The 19182-nt window shown below is 36.7% G+C and overlaps 1 protein-coding gene across 2 annotated transcripts; it reads left to right on the forward strand.

Annotated features, from left to right (window-relative positions):
- Positions 1-5475: 5475 nt before the first annotated feature.
- LOC128555680 (protein FAM151A-like) lies at positions 5476-17584 on the forward strand. Of its 2 annotated transcripts, none has more exons than XM_053538762.1 (4): positions 5476-5683; positions 11395-11556; positions 11909-12135; positions 13394-17584. In XM_053538762.1, the coding sequence occupies exons 1-4, from the start codon at positions 5524-5526 to the stop codon at positions 14498-14500; spliced, it is 1656 nt and encodes a 551-aa protein (XP_053394737.1). In that variant the 5' UTR covers positions 5476-5523; the 3' UTR covers positions 14501-17584. The 2 variants fall into 2 exon arrangements, with proteins under 2 accessions (XP_053394737.1, XP_053394739.1); XM_053538764.1 differs by lacking the exon at positions 5476-5683 and adding an exon at positions 8765-9021.
- The last annotated feature ends 1598 nt before the right edge of the window (positions 17585-19182 follow it).

The raw sequence follows: 19182 nt of genomic DNA on the forward strand, positions 1-19182 counted from the left end.
TTAATTGAATCAAATCAAACTGTCAATAGAGCATAAAATGACCAATTACATCTTATTTTCGTTCCCACTGTCTGTGGTTTATGAGCTTTTTTTCTGTTTAACAGGTCTGTAAATTAATAAAGTTCTGAATTGTTGAAACAAATGTTTTTATTCGTTATTGCATCTTGCAAATACCATTCATTTAGGCCTCGTGTTTATGAAACTTTTCCAGTCTCATCTAAGTTTGATAATGCCACTTTATTTGTCATTTAGGCTATATATCTAATTTACATGTTTAAAAGTCAAATTTAAGTTAATAATTGTTCACTACTAAAAGACAGTCTCAGTCGGAATTTAGTAAAATTTGCTATCACAATTAAAGGTAAGGGTAGATTTCCTGGAAGCACAGAAGTAGGCCTGCAACAAAAAGAAACTGTAGCGTAAAAATATAGCAGACGGGTTGCTTAAAAAGTCCATCAAGTACATTTTAATTATATGCAAAATGCGAAAATGGGTAAAGATAGATTGGGGGTGTTGGGGAAAGTGGAAAAAAGCAAGGATGACTATTCAACAGTGAAAGCCACGCTACAAAGACGCAGTCTCCCTACAAACCACAGCAGCGCACGCACCCACACACGCACACACAAACACACAACATACAAACAGACAGGCAGGAAAAAACAACACAGTGGGGCACCTCCCAGAAACGGCCAAAACTATGGTGGGCACTTAACCTCACTCATAGTAAAAGGAGAGGGTGGCATAAATGCAAGGGAGTGATGAGGCAAGAGGAAAGAAACACCAACAACAAACAAGACAATATACTTAACATAAAATACGAAACAGAAAAAACAAGTTGAAAATAGGGGCACCGCCTTGGAACGGTCAATAACCTATATAAAGGAAACTGGTGGGTTTGGGGCATGCCAACCTCGCACTTACCCTATTTTCAACAAGTTAGGCAAGACAGTAAATAATCAGCTGTATTAGATGGTATCAGACGATTGTAGTGTCTGGACTGTCTTGTATAAGATGTATTCTAACATTTTTAAGATTTTCTTTTATATAAAAAAGAAGGATTTTACCGTGTATTGTCTTGTCGATTAAAACACGTTTCGCAAAATGACCTACTTTTGGCTATTCCGCCTAAAAAAGGATTCCAGATTAGTATCCCTTCCTGGTGTAATTCGAACGTGTTAGAATGGAAATAGATTTTAGTTTTGCGTGCTTTGTTGGCAAATAAAACACGTTTGTTTTCGTTCAGGTGCGTCGTAATTAATCACGAAGGTCTTCAGCCTTCGTGATTAGATTACAACGCATCTGAACTCAAAACCGTGTTTTATTTGCCAACAAAGCACGCAAAACTAAAATCTATTTTCCAAACATATTGCATGGGAACAACATCTATAAACCATTTTGTAAAATAAAATGTGTCTACTTTATTTGTCTTCTAAATTACTATATGATTCTTTCACAAGTTGTAGGTGCAGATGGGAATATCTGGCTCGAGGGTAACTGTTTAAGCGGTAATGAGGCTCCTGCCGAGTTACCGCGTTAACAGTTAATCGAGAGCCAGATATTCCCATCTGCACCTACAGCCAGTGATTGAATCTTTTTCTTGCCTGCCATATTCAAAAAATAATAGTAAAAATAAATTCAAACAAATGATTTTCTTAAAGCACTTTTTTCTTCTAGTAGCGTACTAACAAAGCGCGGGAACTTTACGTCCGTAAACAGGAAGTACGTCATGACGTGACACAGTCGAAAACAACTTAATAGTTCCGGGTTTGTTTTATCATCTGCATTGAAACGTTATGTTATTTCCGTAAAATGGCGTTTTTTGAATCGAGAAATATGTTATAAGGAACAAAGAGAAACTATCAAGGTATTTTATGTTTATCCCGTTTTACGTAAAACATTATTATTACTACACAAATCTTCTGTACAAATATAGTTCGTTATACGTCATTTACAGCACGAGAGTCATCTTTTTTTTAAGATGGAGTTTTCCAGCACCGGTGAGTTCACCAGAAATCCCAGTCTGGTATGCAAGAAAATGATTTCCAATATATAGAGGATATTACATGAGTGTCTTTTCACATTGAATTTATTAAACGAGTTGAATAAAATTATAAAATGCGAGGCGCCGAGCATTTTATCATTTTTATTCAACGAGTTTAATAAATTCAATGTGGAAAGTCACAAATGTAATATTCTTTTTATCACATGTTAGCTTTTCCTGTCGAAACATCAAAAATTCTACTTTCTTTTACTATATCAACAAGTCAATTTGACCAATGTCTCCTATACTATAAACGACGTCGACGTCAAAGATTTATTACAGTAGTGTATTATCATTTTAAGTAATGGCTTTATTACACTCCCGCGACGTCAAACATGTGATAAATAGAGGATATTACATGAGTGTCTTTTCATATTGAATTTATTAAACGAGTTGCCCCCATCGACCACAAATCGAAGTTTATAGTTCGGTGACCAAGAAAGGCTTTTATCCAAGAGTGACTATAGAGCCCTTGATGCCATAATGTGCTAATTTTAGTAGCAGTCTGCCATGGTGGAATTCGTCAAAGGCTTTTGAGAAATCCATGATGACAACACATCAACCTAGCTTCGCTGTATTGACTTAACTAAGTCATGAATTAAACCCACTAATTGGGTTTTGCAAGACCGCTGGACACGAAAACCATACTGATTGTCTACCAGGATATTAAATTTATCTACATGATCTAAAATATTACTAAGTGACTTACAAGCTATACAGGTTAAGGAAATTGACTTATAATTTGATGCTTGATTTATTTCCTCCTTTTTAAAAAGGAACGTTACATAAGCATCGGAACAGCCTGAGGGTACCCTGAGGGTACAGAACCAGTACTAATTAAGGGATCTATTATATAAGATAGTAAAAAATGGTGCTATCTCATTTGCACTTTCTTTTAAAAGTCTAGGCTAAACTTGATCTGGACCTGTCGCTTTGCATGGATTTAAATTTTCCAGAATCTTACTAACATCATTTTCTGTTGCATTTATTTCAGACTTGCTGGGAAAAGGGCTAGGTCCAAGGTTTGGTAGATTATGGTCTGGATCATTTGTGAAAACAGAAGAAAGGTGTCTGTTTAAGAGATTTCTGACTTATCCTTGACGCTAGATTTTAAAACACCATTTTCTCTTAATGGAGCAACACCACAAGAACCATTGCTTTTTTGTTTATAAAACCCCAGAAACGTTTCGTTGTACCATAATGTTTATGTTCTTCAGAACTACAAACAATACTTTTCATATAATCCCAGTAAGCATTTCCAGTTTTCTTTTGAATCAAACATTTAATCTTTTTAAGTTTAGACAGAGTGAGATTTTTAATTTTCTTATCTTTACGGTATAATCTTTCACGTTTCTTAATAAAAGGTATCAATTTTAAAATTCAACCATGGAAGGTGTCGTATAGGCTACTAGAAACAATCTTACTTGGTATGTAGGGATACACATGACAAACTACTCCACAAACTCGAATGTTATGGCATCAGAGGTGAACTGAACAACTGGCTTGCATCCTTTCTGACAGACAGGAAGATGGACGTGGTGTGTGAAGGGGAACACTCAAAGAGCGTCAAAGAAGAATCTGGCGTGCCGCAAGGGACAGTCTTAGGACATCTGCTTTTCCTCGTTCACATCAACGATCTACCCGAATGGGTCAAGTCGCAAGTAAGACTCTTTGCAGACGACTGCCTTCTGTATAGAATCATCCGAACAGCCAGAGACCATGCCATACTTCAAGATGACCTACTTCAACTGGAAAAATGGGCTGACACTTGGGGCATGAGATTCAACGCCAAGAAATGTTACATCCTCAGCATCCGTCAAGCATCATCTCACTTCTACCAGCTAAACAACACCTTTCTTCAACAAGTACCATGTAATCCATACCTTGGTGTCACCATATCTGAAGATCTAAAGTGGGGCACTCATATCACCAACATCTGCAAGAAAGCCAGTTCCAACTTGGGCTTCTTACGGCGCAACCTCCGAAACTGTCCGCAAGGCTGCAGGAAGCTTGCATACGTCTCCCTCGTACGCTCTACGTTAGAGTATGGATCTGCCATCTGGAACACATATCTTGGGAAGGACGTGAACGCCATCGAACGAATACAACGACAAGCGGCACGCTTCATCAAGAAGGACTATAGATCCCGCGACGAGGGCTGTGTCACCAGGATGCTCCAGGAGCTACAACTCCCAACATTACAGCAACGGCGAGAGTACAACAGACTTACGCTGCTATTCAAGATAGTGGAGAGTATGGTACCGGCAACAGACACCTGTGACTACTTAGTTAGGCTAAGACCCCGACGTAAAATCAAACCCGTGAAATATAAAGACTGTGTGACCAAAAACATTCTTGAAAACCAGGTTACAAACAATTCTAAGTGTTTTGAAGTTGATAATGCGAGCAGTGATCAATATAAAAACTCTTTCTTTGTAAGAACAGTGATGGACTGGAACCATCTGGAAGAGAGCACTGTATGTGTCGGATCCGTCGAGGCATTCAAGAGTGCCATTCAGGCTCACGATTAGAGCGCACCCACCCACGAAGTCATACGCCAGTATTGGTTTCTGCTTCGTAACCTACAGATACAGATAACATCCCGAGGGATTGGTTGGTGCCCGAGCTCGGTAGAGCGAGGGTACCAACGATTCCCGAGGGATTCTGAAGATGTTATACTCACGAAATGGACATGCGCTAACGCTAAAAGAATATAATATCCTGCAACGTCATTGAATTTCCATGAAATGCGCGGGAATGTCTGCGTTGTTGTTTTTACGTTGACGTCATTTCCTTTTGAATTATCCGTTTTTGTGCCGTAATGCCTTTACGCTTTGCCACGGAACGCGCATGTATAAAAATGTGTTTTAACCGCACGTGAGAGCGAGAATCTCTCTGTAAACACACGTTTTCTCTCCTGTTTAAACACCCATGAAAAGTGAAAAGAACAGCAGTTTTATGCTAGAATATGAATTGAAACTAATTCTTTTAACTTATTCTTAAAGGAGTTCCATAAATCTTGTACATTCAAAGTTTGCAAGCAAAATTTCTAAAGCCTCTTAAATTCGGACCATTTCGATCACTCTTACAGTTTCATAATATAACAGCTAGATTTATACCTATCAGTATCATCTAAATCTCTTAGTAGGGTCTGACATGATGATGATGAAACCAAGGTTATCCAGGCCCAGGGTGTAGTCAATCTAAAATGACATTGTCACGTGTATTTAGTATAAAATATGTTTTATACAACATATTACATATCTTATCATTTTAGCATACGGCTGCTAATTTGACCTACTTTTTGGGTTGTACGGTTACTTTGACCTACTTTTTGGGTTGTACGGTTACGTACGGGGTTTATTCTAAATCAAATCAGACTGGTTTCCTTCTTTAAATTAAAAGGTAAATAAAATGAAGACAATTGAAGAAAACCCTTCAAATAATTGTTTCCGGAAACAACAACCCAAACAAACACAAAAATGAAAGACTTTTTTAATTCAATGCACTATGAAGTTAACCCGAAAAAAGACATGGAAATGGTTGGCAAGTTGTTGTCAAACACAACAGTTAAGAAACACATTACGCAGCGACTCATCTGCATTGGAGTAGGCTTGTTTTTGTGGATATACATAAATGGAGGTATGTCAACATGGGGTGGGGGAATGGTTTCGGCCGATGGAATATTCTGGAAGAATGCGTCTGAAACAATTTAGATACTTGGCAAACTAATAAAAGTAAAGTTTCTCAATGTGTTATACTAAAGGAATGTTCTATCGTCTAGATATCTTTGTTAGTGGGACACTAACTAAAATAAATAAATAATAAATCCGTTTCACTCTTGCACAAATCTGCTCCAAGCTGGAGCATCAACAGCTCTCATCCAATCTCGCAAGGCGGAACAGGTTATCTCTCACTGGAGCTGTACCATACCGGGGATGCGACACCTTATGTACCAGTCACTTTACGTACCAGACACTTTATGTACCACTTTGACACTTAGTGTACCACCTAGATATATTATATAGTAATTGTATATCATTGTGTAGCACTGTCAATATGTGATAATTACCTGTGAAAACAACTTTGATTTAATCAGCTTAAGTCCATAGAATGTTGTTAACATTTCTATGTGCATATAATTTTACCTTATTAATTATGACAATTAACATTTAAACTTAGTGAAAAAAAACATTTCAAGTAACATAAAATATAACATTTTCATCAAATCAACTTTATGAAAGAAGCATTGAACCTGAGGAGTGATGTCTGAAGAATCGATGATCTCTGTTTCTTGACATATTCTTCTTCTTGTTCTTCTTCTAATTACTACACTCCTTCATAACTTTGAAGATTATGTGTAGGCACTGAATAAAAATTTATGATGTTTTTACATCAAGTTTGTACATGTGCCAAAACAATAAAACTTTCCAAATTTTACATTAATAAAACTTTGTACACTTGTAGCTGTTTAAAGATTGAGAGCAGAGATTAGTCAAAATAATATGACGTTCAGATTGTTTTGTATTTGTGACGGGGCAATCTAAACTTCAAAACTTTGAAGGACCAAAATAATGGAGGATAAATCACAGTATGCAGTCATGTAAAGTTATTGGTTTTATCGCTATCGCATATTGGCGTTTAGACACAGAAAACGTTAATCATGTACAGTACATACATAGGTTTAAATCACCAAAAAATTCGTAATTTTGGATATTATTTGATAATTTTTTACATAAATCAATGAGGAATTGAATCCCCTTTCGATACATGTGTAGCGGTTCTCGTATTGGGTGGCCTTGGTAGCTCAGTTGGTAGAGCATTGGCACGGTAAGCCGAAGGTCCGAGGTTCGAATCCCGGTCGAGGCTGCAAATTTTTCCTGAGACTGTTACATTTGGGGGCTCGTCCGGGATACTCACCCTTGGAGCCCATGCGGGCGAAGCAGTTTGGCTGGGGTGTGCATCTGAATTCGGTTAACAGTCTACGGCAGACATTGGCCAGGAGTGCCAATGTCTCGCAATAAGAGGGAAGGTGTGTAGCGGTTCTCGTATCGGGTGGCCTCGGTAGCTCAGTTGGTAGAGCGTTGGCACGGTAAGTCGAAGGTCCAAGGTTCGAATCCCGGTCGAGGCTGCACATTTTTCCTGAGACTGTTACACATGTAAGTTTTATTTGAATTTATGGCCAGTTCGTGACATAATCGGCATTTAAATTAAACCTATAGCATGTAAAGCGTCGGCAGCGATGACAATTTCATCGGAAATTGCTTCCACTATTTTGGTCTTTAGTGTTTGACGCGAGTGGGGATATTGCCCATATGAAAAAATTATCTCAATATTTCCTAGGATCGCATCAAATTTGTTGGACTAGGGCAGAGATTAGAACAGGCACAGTGACATAAGCTTTGAAGGAGTCAACTGTGCGTGCAACAGCGGGCAACATGTTCCACTGACCTACTGTTCTGGGGAAAAATGAATATTTATAAGAATCTTTGGATGTGTCAATGTGTCTGAAGCTGAATATGTTACCATGTCCATGCCGCGTTCTTGAATCAGCTGGTATTGATAAATTCTTTTCCGGATATATAGCTGCTTAGTACATGGTGGACAATTTTAAAGAACATTATTAGACGGGCTCTAGTTCTTCTTATCTCTAATGATGGTGTAGGACCTTCAAACCCTTGCTATATAACCTGTACATGATCCTGGGTTACTCACCAGTACCTGCCTTATCTGCAAGCAATTGGCACCTCCTCCTTTCTTTGCAGGAGGAGTATATTTGGATCCTAGATCCCGGTGGTCTGGGTTGCTTACCAGTTCACCACAATTTGTAACTCTCTGACTTGACCTAAAGGTTACTTTTGCATATTAGATTCCTTTGTACCCTGGGTTACATACCAGTTCATTGGATTCTGCAGTTCTCCGTGAGAACTTCAGATTCTTTAAATCTTTGATGGCCTGGGTTACATAACAGTTCACCGATCCTTGCCCTGGGTTACATACCAATTCACGGGATAGATCTGCAGTTCTCCAGCTTGGCATGAAAACTAACAGGAACCATACATCCGGGAATCTTGGAGGTGCGTCACAACATCCTCTCCACCTGCATGTTCTCCATACAACTTCTTAGCGTTTACTGTAGTTATATGGAGGATATCCAGCGTTTCAGCATTCCTGCGATTAGCAACTATCCCAGCCGTGAGGACTACTATCACCACTACAGTTTAAATCTGAATGGATACAGTAGGACTTGTTATAAACAGTGAGAAAGTGTTTATAAATGTTGGGAGGGAGATATCCTGAAGCTCTCTGTTGAAGATGTGTGCACTTAGTTATCATCCAGATGGTTCCAATCAATAATTGTCTTTGGAAAGAACGAGTTCTCTTAGAGTTCAGATTTACAATTCATTTCTTTGTCCTGGTTATATGAAAGTCCCTTTTCAGGTCTTCAGAAAGTATAACTCCAAGGTATGGATTCTCCTTCAAGTCTTGTTGGAGGATGACGTTGTTAAGGGCTACAGTTGATACTCATTTAAGTAGGATTTCTTTTCATTGAACCTTATTCAGCAAGTATTCGCCCACTCATCAAGCAATACATGTATAAGGTCATCTAAGGGTTTGGTGGTCTTGGAATATGTGTATGGTGCAGTAAAGAAGGCAGTCATCAGCAAGTATTAATCTAACCTACGTTTTGATTGTATCAGGGAGGTCATTTATATGGCATAGGAAGAGCAGGCATCCCAGCACTGTACCTTGGGGTATGCCCAAGTCAACAGTTACTGGATCTGAATACTCACCTTCAGCAAGGACTTGCTTCATGAGGAACTGTCTTAGCCAGTTATTGATGTTACCATCTACACTGTAGTTCTTAACCTTGTGCAGAATTCTTCCATGGGTAACAGTGTCGACAGCTTTCGAGAAGTAAAGTATGACCGTTGATTTGCTTCTTGGCATCATGTCGCTGAATGAGGCCATGTACTGTTGTAAGTAGTTTGGTTTCACATGAGTAACCAGATTGGAAAACATGTTGGAGATTGGTCATTATACTGTTTTTTACCAAATGGGTTAAATGTGATAGTAGATGATATGCTCAAGTAGCTTGCAGGTCACTCAGCAGGGCACTTGTTTGGCCGTTTTTGGGGCCGAATATGGGCCCCATTCCCCTCATAAAATAATATGTTTTTTTCCCCTTTCTCAGAAGAAAATTCCTCTGATAATAGGTTGTTTGACACAACTAGATATGAACTCTCTTTCAAGTGATAATATAGTGCCTCTAAGGAAGGTTACTGCTGCAACAGAGTTACATTAGTTAGAAATGACTGAAAAAAGTATTAATAAGTGTGAAAAGTAGTAACATCTATATGGCTAAAAACTTCCCCTTTAAGTCTTAAAATGACGAAAAATTCCCCTACCTGAGGGTATGGGTACCTGTCCCCAAAAGTTGTCTAGTGCCCTGCTCAGGTTAATGAAACTGGGCGGGAGTTTTCTTGTAAGGGGCTGCTGAGTTAAAAATAGAAAAACTTTAATCATTTGACCTACATCATTTCTCAGGTTAGCAACTTATGGCCCTCTTGTTAAAGGTCAGATGAAGGCTTCAAGCATTGCATAGGTGTGTTCTCTTAGGCTTTGACTAAATTTCTTTTTTTTTTTTCTCTGACAAAGCAGTATTCAGGGGTATAAATCACATGCAATGATAGCGCTCAACATCTTTTTCAAGATTTTTCCATGAATTGCCTAATCTGCCACTGGACAGAATTGTGTTCTCTGGCATGATTATTGGTGCATGGGAATTGTGCCACAAATTACTTCTACATTTTTAAAGAGATTTAGATGATAGGGTATAAATCTGTTATATTAGGAAGTGAAAGTGAAAAAAAATCTGTCTGCTTCTCTGTTTTTGCACTTAGATCTCTTTGCTCTCACACCGCAATATTATGTTCTTTGGGATTTAAATTGATAGATGGACACAACCTTGAAATTTAGTACCCCCTCAATTGAATATTAAAGCTACTTTCCATAGAATCGCAAGCAGTCTTATCATTTGTCTATATTTTCTTTATGGTTTCAGACTATGCAAATAGCAATTATTTTATCTAAATTCCATTTTGTTACTTTGTAATAGCTTATTTTCATCGGAGTACCGAAACCTATTTTTAGAATGTGAAATTGAAAGTAGACTATGATAATCAAAAGAGCGCACACTTAGCTGGCAAACAGTAACAAAATGGTTGCCCTAGCACACAGTAAGGCTTCTGGGTAAAGAAATTCGGTACTTAACGGCGAATATTCTAATATACGGCCTTGGATGCAATGTAAATGTTCATTGGGGGTATATTCTACAGCTTAAAGACAAACTGTCGGGGAATGTGACACAACTTATTATACATGATTTTAAACGTAATGTTAATTTCTTTTAAATGCTCGTAGGGCAACGCGCAGAGAATGAATAGGGTGTATTAGTCTCCAAGAAGACTTGAGCTGTAAGATTGAATGATATACCTAATTCATCCCCGTGGTAGAAACCTGGGCTTAAACGAATTTGAAAGAGAGTATAAATACCTTTAAAATGCTATATAACAAATTAAATGGTGTCATATTTCCTAATACAGTATCTGTGGTCTGTTCAAAAGTACTTCTAACGGCATTCTCATAGAAGGCATAAGGTAGAAGATTGAATGAACTACCTCAATCATACCAGAGATAAAAACCCGGGCCATAATGAATTTGAAAGACAGTAAATATCTGTTACTAAATATCTTTAAAATGATGTATGATGAATTGTATTATACATTCCTTGAAAGAAAACCTGTGCTGCACATTTTTAAGCTCCGTCGACCAATAAACGTTAGTGTTTGCAAACAGTGTTACTGCTATTTCTGTTACTGTTGGCCAAAAAGTGGTTATCTTATAACTGCTAAGTGTCATTTGACGACAGTTAGTAGTTTACCGTTGAAATCTTTGAAAGTACGCCGAATTTAACAATTATCAATGTTTCACTATTGAAACCAGAATTATTTGACCACGTACAAGTAGAATTATTTTTTTCTATAACGAAATTTATTTGGAGTGTGGAAAGCAGCTTTAATAACTTTACAATATATATAAAATGTGTACTTTCTGTAGGACACATAGATCATATCTATAATTGTTACAGTCTGAATTCAAAATGATAGAACCATAATAAACTTAGCAAACGCTGCAATTGAATAACCATTGAAACTGAACTAGCATCAAATTGCATCAATACATGAAAGCACAGCTCTACCTCCCTGTAAGAATTGTGACATTCGTTTCACAAAATGGCAGTCCTAAAACATTTCTCACAGTGAGAGCAATGAATTTTTATATGTTTTCAGGTTTAGTACCAAGATTTATGCAGCAAAAGTTGGGCATTCTGCAGATAGGCAATGATGCCGACGTTACAGCATTCTTTCCCGAAACAGATGGTGATGGTGCAAACATTAAGTGGGCTCGTGGTGTCAACACTTTGGATAAATTAGAGCGGGCGCTCTACAGCAGTAGGTTGCACTTTGCATTTTCCCTTCTCCTTAAAGAAAGGCTGTGGAAATGATTATAGTTTCCCTACAAATTCCTCAGTTGGGAAGTTACCTCACTGGCTGTTTAATGCAAGTGGGTACAGCAGTATATTCCATAGAGTGATTGTTATGTGACCTAAAGCAGGAAAACATTCTGCTTATTTAAAATCTATGCAGACTGTTTGAAAGTTCATGTGTGTCTAGCAAAAGAATGTATGAATTTGAACTTTTCACAAGAGTTATTTCATAACTATTTATTGTTCACAAGATGGTTACATTACAATTTGAGAGAAATTTTAGTCTGGGGTAGAAGAGTATTGCTGTATAATTATAGGGGATGTCCACATGTTAGAGGCAGATGTGATGTTGCGAGGTCAGGGGACAAAAGCGCAAGAGCTTGTCCCTGTGATGGCCAAGTTTCCGGAAACTGATGGGGATCTCACCTTTGACAAGTGGTTGGATGAGGTGATCAAAGCTAACACAAAGGGAATAAAACTGGACTTCCAGGCTATGGATGCTGTTGAATTAACTTTGCAAAAATTAAAAAACAGAAAAGAAGAGGTATTTTATTCAAGAAATTCTTTTAGTCATACTGCATGAATGTTGTTTGAGTCATTTCAAATTTTGAAATACATGTAGATGGTTTATAATTGGGTAGAAAGTTTAGCCATTTCTGCAAAATAGTTTCTAGAGAAATCCCAGCTGTGCATTACTAATGGAATTGTGCTTTATTATCCATCAGACTGTCATTCCATCTGTCATGCATAACAGCAATGCCCCTAGCTCAACAGTCAAAGGCGAAAGTAAATATTGTTTTTTTCCTGTCTGTTTTAAACTCAACCATCCATCAAATGATTTGAATATTCTTGGCAAAAATGTTTCGCATAATGAGATAATTTGTCTTGCGGAACTTCCATACCCTTACCCCTCAGAGGTCAATATCACACTTGTAGAAAATGTCAATGTTGTTTCCTGTCAGGTCCTCATTTCTACCATCCATCAAGGGATTTTAATATTGCTGTGTACAAAATGAATGTTCCCGGTAATGTGATTACATGACATGCACAACACCCTGACTTGTAGCTAAAGGTCAGGGTTTTGCTTTCAGATCTGAAACTCGCTCATCCATCCAGGGATTTCAGTATTACATGACACAAATATTCAACATTTTAAGATAATGTTTGATGCACAAAATCTAGACCACTAGTTCAAAGGTCAGGATCAAGATGTGTCATAGGCAACTCACAGAGCCTGAAGTCAAAGGTCACTTTTAACAACGTCTGTTCAATATCTGCCCAATAATTCTGCTATCCATTTAGGATATTTAATGTTACTTCACACAAAGTGTCTCCACAATAAGTTGATGCACATGCACAAAACCCAGGCCCCCCAGTTGAAAGGTCAAGTTGGAGGTCAAAAATTAACAGGGTCTGTTTTGTATGATCTCCATCACTCTTATTTTTTATTGACAGAGATCAGACCATTGTGCTAGGTTGCAGTTGAGAGAATAAATCACCTACCAGTAGGGGACTTCGCATTGCATGGAAATACTTCATTCATTTCTTTATCCGTTCTCTCGGTAGCTGTTAAATCAAGGAGTAGTTACTCATTTGTTGTGTTTATAATCATGATATTTTAATTACACTTGAAATCTGCAATTTGTAAGAATTGCATGTTACTCTTGATTCAAATGTGGTTTGAGATGAGTTTTGACCTTTTCAACACAGCAGTGACACCTTTCCTATGAACAGTATTATAATTTATACTACCGTATTACACTACTGTTTATACACTATGGTACTTTATTTTTCTGTTGCAGTTGAAGGTACCAGTTTGGATACATGCCAATGTGCTGAAAGGTCCTTGGGGAGGTGCACCTAAAGTAGATCCGACTAGGTTTGTTAAGGTCATTCGCAAAATGTTTAAAGAATGCACCATCTCCTTCGGCTGGACAACAGGACATCATACAGATCTTAGCCAGAGTGGATACACTTGGGACATGGTCTTCGATATGTACTACATTGCTCATAATCTGGAAATTGAACCACCAATCGTGTATGAAGCGAGGGCCTCATTCTTACAAAACTCTGTTCCCCAACTGAAGTGGTTGGTTGACAATACTCGGGCAATGCTATTAGTGAAACAGGATCCCATGGATGTAGAAGACAATTATCATGAGAACTTAATGTACGTTAGTTACAAGTTCCCGCCCAATAAAGCATTCTTTGATCTGACAAATGAACAGCTGGAATATTACCTGAAAGAAAACCGTCACCGATCAGGTCAGAAACTTGATACCAGGGTTGAAATGAGGGACACTTTGATATTTAGGCCAGAAGCATGGGTAAAGATGGGATTCCATATGGAGGCTCACTCAATTTTACCGAGCACCGAGGCAATTGTTTTACAGAGTAGGGCAGTTTACATGGTGACAAAGGCCAAGTACAAGCCTACTAAAAATGTAAAACTGCAAGGTCGTGTACAGTTCTTGAATCGCAAGAATCTCCAGGCTGAGGATGGAAGAACTGGTTTAAGCATATTTGTACGATCAAACGCGTATATGGATTTTGAAAACATCAAGGGGATAAAATGTTTCATAGGACTTGATGGTGAAGTAGTTGTTGAGAGTAGTAATCTTCCAGGGAAAGCATTCAGGGAAAGTCAGAGAATGACACCAGGCTCGGTGAATTGCTTCAGGTTCAGTGTTGTAGATGCGGGTAAAGAAGTAATCTTCACGGTCACAGTGTTACATGATTGCTTCACGCTGGAGAGTGTGAAGCCAAGTGAACGGGTAGCAGCCGAAATGAAAGTAGCAATACCAGCTGAAGTGGGAGGGCTGGCAGTAGAGCATCCATTTATAGTTAAACTTGAAGACAGCAAGAGAACTGCTGTAATTGATGAATTAACTGTCAAATACAAGACATAGTGAAAATTCAACAATTAGACATTCTGTTTTTGAATTTTTTTCGAGGTTTCATTCCATTTATTTGATTCTAATTTGTATAACATCTTTATTTAACAAATCTATATAAGCTGTAAGCCAGTGCTTTTCAATGTAAATTACTATTCAGGTATTGTGCAGTCATTATTGTTCTTGGGGGTCTCATTTTCATGGTTGTGGCTGTTGGCAAAATTTTGTCGAAGTGAGCAAACAAATTTTCCATTTAAGTTATATATATGCTTTGAAATTTTTGAATTTATGTACCAATGAAGTTTGGGCTTTGGCTGAAACTATTCTTCTTCTTCTTAATATAAAATAACTTTTTCACACTTATTTTTCATGTTGTTTTTTTTTTTAAAGTGTATGAGGTGTAACAGGACAAAACCACCATGACTATAGGAAAATTTATTGTTACATCGATGGAATTTTTTGCAAGTGTACGTGTATGTTCCAGTATAATGTGCTATCATGTGTCTGTGCTCAATGTTGATTTCATTTATTATATACATGTATGTATAATGCATCCTGATTTATTTTCCTATCATACAAAGGAGGCATACATTTTGTGAAAAATAAAACTGCACAAAATGGACAAATATTTGGTAGACGTCATCAAAGATGTAGATAATAATCCTTGATATCGTGTTAGAATCTAAATAATATATCTCAAACAGTGATTTTCTTTCGAATAAAGTCATTGTCATTCAGATGTGTTATAATATCACTTGGTCTATGCCCTTGTGATGTTCTTCCTTTGCAAGTGAACTTTATTCAATAACAAATTCTCAAACATGAACATTTTAATCAAAAATTCAAAAATACTGATAATAGCATTCTTTTCTTACTAATTTAAAACATTTTATTAAGCTTTTATGATAATAGCACTAGAATAAAAGGATCTTCACAGCATTGTGTGCCTTGGGTAATCTGGACCTGGCAAAATCCACTTCATTGAATACACCATTATCTGGTGAAGCTACAGTTACCTGATAGTGATTTTTTTTTTGCCCTTTTGGGAAAAGGTCCGGTACCGGATAAATTGGGAAAAATAGCGGGGTTTTTACTCAGATTGGGAATTTTTATAGTTAATTAATAACATCATTTAGAATGCTTCTTCCTTTAATTCCATGTAAATAGTGTCAAACAAACTGTTTAAATGGTTAAATCATGGTGAATGTCAATGTAACTAAGTTTTCCTTCTGCAGTCATCAAAATGCAAACTTTTCTGGTCATTTGGGGAATTTTTGGATGATAATTGGGGAAAAAGATTGCATTTTCAATTCGGAAAAGGTCCTTTTAGGGGACCTTTATAAAGAAGGAAAAAAATCGCTGTACCAATATTGCTATTATATAATTAGTTTAATGATCTATTCTTATCAGAGTTACTGTAACACTTGTATTGGAGGTGAATGCTTTAATCAAAGTGACTTTTCTGCTCATAACTTTAAAATTTCTAAGAAACTTTAAAATTTCTAAGATGTGTATAAATGATCATCTGAAGCTTGAATCAAATATCATGCTAGTCAATATGTTCAATATGTAAAGAGGATTTTTACTGCAAACTGTTTACCCATATTGTGTTATTGTATGTTTGAGTAGCATTTAAATTGTTGACCTTAGAAATTTTACACCTATAGAAGTAGAATCTCAGTCATGAAAGTAACTAAGGATGAAAAAGAATCACAAAGAAGCTTATTTATCACTTGTTTGACATTGCACGAGTGAAATAAAGACATTACATAAATTCAGTGAAAATTATTGAATTGTTCGAATTTCAACACAGAAGTCATTTTTGAAGTTTCTGTTTTGATTTTGTTTTGAAGAAGTGTGATATTGAGATAAACATATTTCTTTGTTACCAGTATGAAAATGTACAAGAGGAAAATCTGTTCTAGGTTAGTACGTACCTCATTTTATATCAGTCTTGTATGGGAGTCTGGTATTGGGCTATGTTACCAAGATTTATAATGCTTGTAAAATATTTTGAACAAATCTGTGTTTTGATAAAATTGTTAATAATTCGTCTACAAATAATGAAATTATTGTATGTTTCAGATCTGTACTGTTATATTTGGAAACAGAACTGTTGAAATCGAGAAATGAAATTGTTGTTTCAGAGTTCATATGAAATGAACAGCAGAATTTGATTGGCAAATCCATGAATTGCGCTAGCCATTTATGGTTAATTGGCTAATCATATTCCTTCCTCCAGATTTATGACAAAACCATTAAATTTTATTTTTCATATGTAAAGTTACAGGACTTTTTGAACTTTACATTATCAGGTTCAGAAAGAATTTATGGTTCATTAAAAATAATCATACTTTTTTTAATATGTGCTTTTGACAAAAGTCTTCAGGCAGCCAGGGTACGAAAATTGCAATTCTGAAAAATAACCGATTTGTTTGATACATTTAACCAAATTTAGTTTTGTTATTATTTAAAGGCTATGAAAAACTGTTCTTGTAATGTGATAATTTAATTTTGTCAGTGTAAGTCGTGATGCATAGACTTAAAAATATTCTAGAGTTTTGATGCATAGGCATAGTACGACCATCATGCAAGATACAGTATTTTTTTTTGAGAAAAGAAACATGTAGATATTTTGTAAAGTTGTTAATCCTACTGAAAATGTATTTTTGGTACTAAAATACAAGGTAAAAAGGGTGCCATCCTACTAAAGTGAATAAACAATGTTTAGATTTTTCTTAATGAATAATAGGCCAATGGAGAATGTGTGCCAAAGATATTCAAATAAGTCATTTGTAACGTAAAATATGTTTGTCATTTTTAATAAGAAGTGTGTTATTGAGCATCAAGCTGGTGTTGTCTGATAACAACTGTCATGGTATATAAGTAACAAAGTTGTAGAAGTAACAATACACAAGTAACCAAGGCAGAAAGTTTCTTGTTAAAGAGAAGTATCATGTTAAACAGACTAGGGTTTGTGGTATGAATGTTTACTAATTCTCTATTTTTGTACATATCCAATTATAAAATTGTGATACATTTATTTTACATTTGATAAACAGTATACTAGTATTTTGGCAATAAAATAATTTTCTTTAACTTCTTTGTTCCTGTTTTATTGTTGTCACAGCCATTTTCATGTACCTCTCAAGTCCTGTTGACATACCAATATCTTACCTTGAAGTTTAAATGTAGAGATACATGTTTATATTATCACCAACAGTAACATACAAGTAATCAAAATCAAACTTTTTATGAATTATTCACAAGGTAATACAAATGGACGGAATGTAAGATCTTTGAAAATAAGTTGGTCCCTGAAATGAGAGATGAAGAAGTCACTATGTCCTATTCTAATTACTTTTAATGCAATGTGTGATGCAATTTTTTATGTGCACATAAGCAGTTTGACGAAAAAAAAAGAGAGACCCCTCCGCCATACCTTATTCTGTAAATTGAGGAACCTTTAGCTTGAAGGTTAATGGCTTTAGTACACAGACTCGATTGAAAAGGTTTCCTGATAAGACCCAAAGATTGCTTGGATCATCTAAGTCATTACAGAAAACCACTATAAATTTTGAGGTCTATATTTCAAGATATGTTACAGTGACCAAGAGAATGTAAACAGATTTAGATCAGTCGAGTGTTTATTCTTGCCTACCTAGCAGGGAAATGTTCATCCAAAGGGGAAAATTCTTGTTTTTCCTTAGGGAAAACCCCTTGTCTGAAAATACAGTTTGCACAATCTCATAGTACTTACTCAATACAACATCTTAAAATATATACATAATGCCAGGAAATACCCATTGCAGATCTGTTTCGAATGTGATGGGCAAGAAAATTGAGCTTGAGTATCTACCTGTGACAGCTGTTTTCCCAGAGCTCAGGACAGAATGTCAACTTGGTTTATCATTCCACACAGTCCCTCGGGGCAGGGAAATTTCCGTCTTGGACAGGTGGGAATGTAAGATTCTTATATATAGACATATAATCATCCTGACTCGAGTGTTTGCTTGCTGGGCATAGAAGACTGCCAAAAAACAACTTTGTGAAAGGTAATGGGCCAAAAACTTGGCGTAAAAATTTATACATAGATAGAATGGCCTTCTGAAAACTAAATTGGGTATACAGACAACAGGGACTGCGTTTGTGGCGAAGTTGAGCGAAAACTTCGCTTTAAAATATTTCACTTCGCCCTTCCCGCCCAGAAAAGCGAAGTTCAAGTCGCCTTAAAATTGGATGAAAGGAAAACATAATCGGCAATAAAGTGCGCCGATATTATACATCTCGGTTATGTAAAGTCTGTAAACACAATACGCAATACACAGGATGTCACCGGGAGGCACGCGCGGCGAAACGTGTCCATGACAACAAAAGATGATCACTCGATTTCAGATTGACGCCGCATGATAAGCTGCTAATTGTTTGCATTTAATGTGATTGCAGTAAACGATAATTAAAGAATGAAAGAGTAATAATTAAAGCTGACCGACATCGGAGATCAGAGAGCCCGAAAACTTCGTAAAACGGCGATAATTAACTTCCGAATTACAAACCTAATTACGTGTCAGTCGGCGCGTGGAGTGATGGACATCTGTCAGTAGCTAATTAACTTACGACGCTCCGCCTACTGGCATACTTAGTTTGTGGCAGCGAACAATTGAAATTCACCGAGATTTTGATTCACAATGCAGAAC

The sequence above is a fragment of the Mercenaria mercenaria genome, chromosome 3 (genome assembly GCF_021730395.1).
Source record: "Mercenaria mercenaria strain notata chromosome 3, MADL_Memer_1, whole genome shotgun sequence".
NCBI classification, from domain to species: domain Eukaryota; kingdom Metazoa; phylum Mollusca; class Bivalvia; order Venerida; family Veneridae; genus Mercenaria; species Mercenaria mercenaria.

Coding starts and splice junctions, on each gene's coding strand:
- LOC128555680 (XM_053538762.1), top strand. CDS start 5,524: ATGAAAGACTTTTTTAATTCAATGCACTATGAAGTTAACCCGAAAAAA. Junction 11,557..11,908: donor AGAGCGGGCGCTCTACAGCA/GTAGGTTGCACT, acceptor GTATAATTATAG/GGGATGTCCACATGTTAGAG. Junction 12,136..13,393: donor TAAAAAACAGAAAAGAAGAG/GTATTTTATTCA, acceptor TTTCTGTTGCAG/TTGAAGGTACCAGTTTGGAT.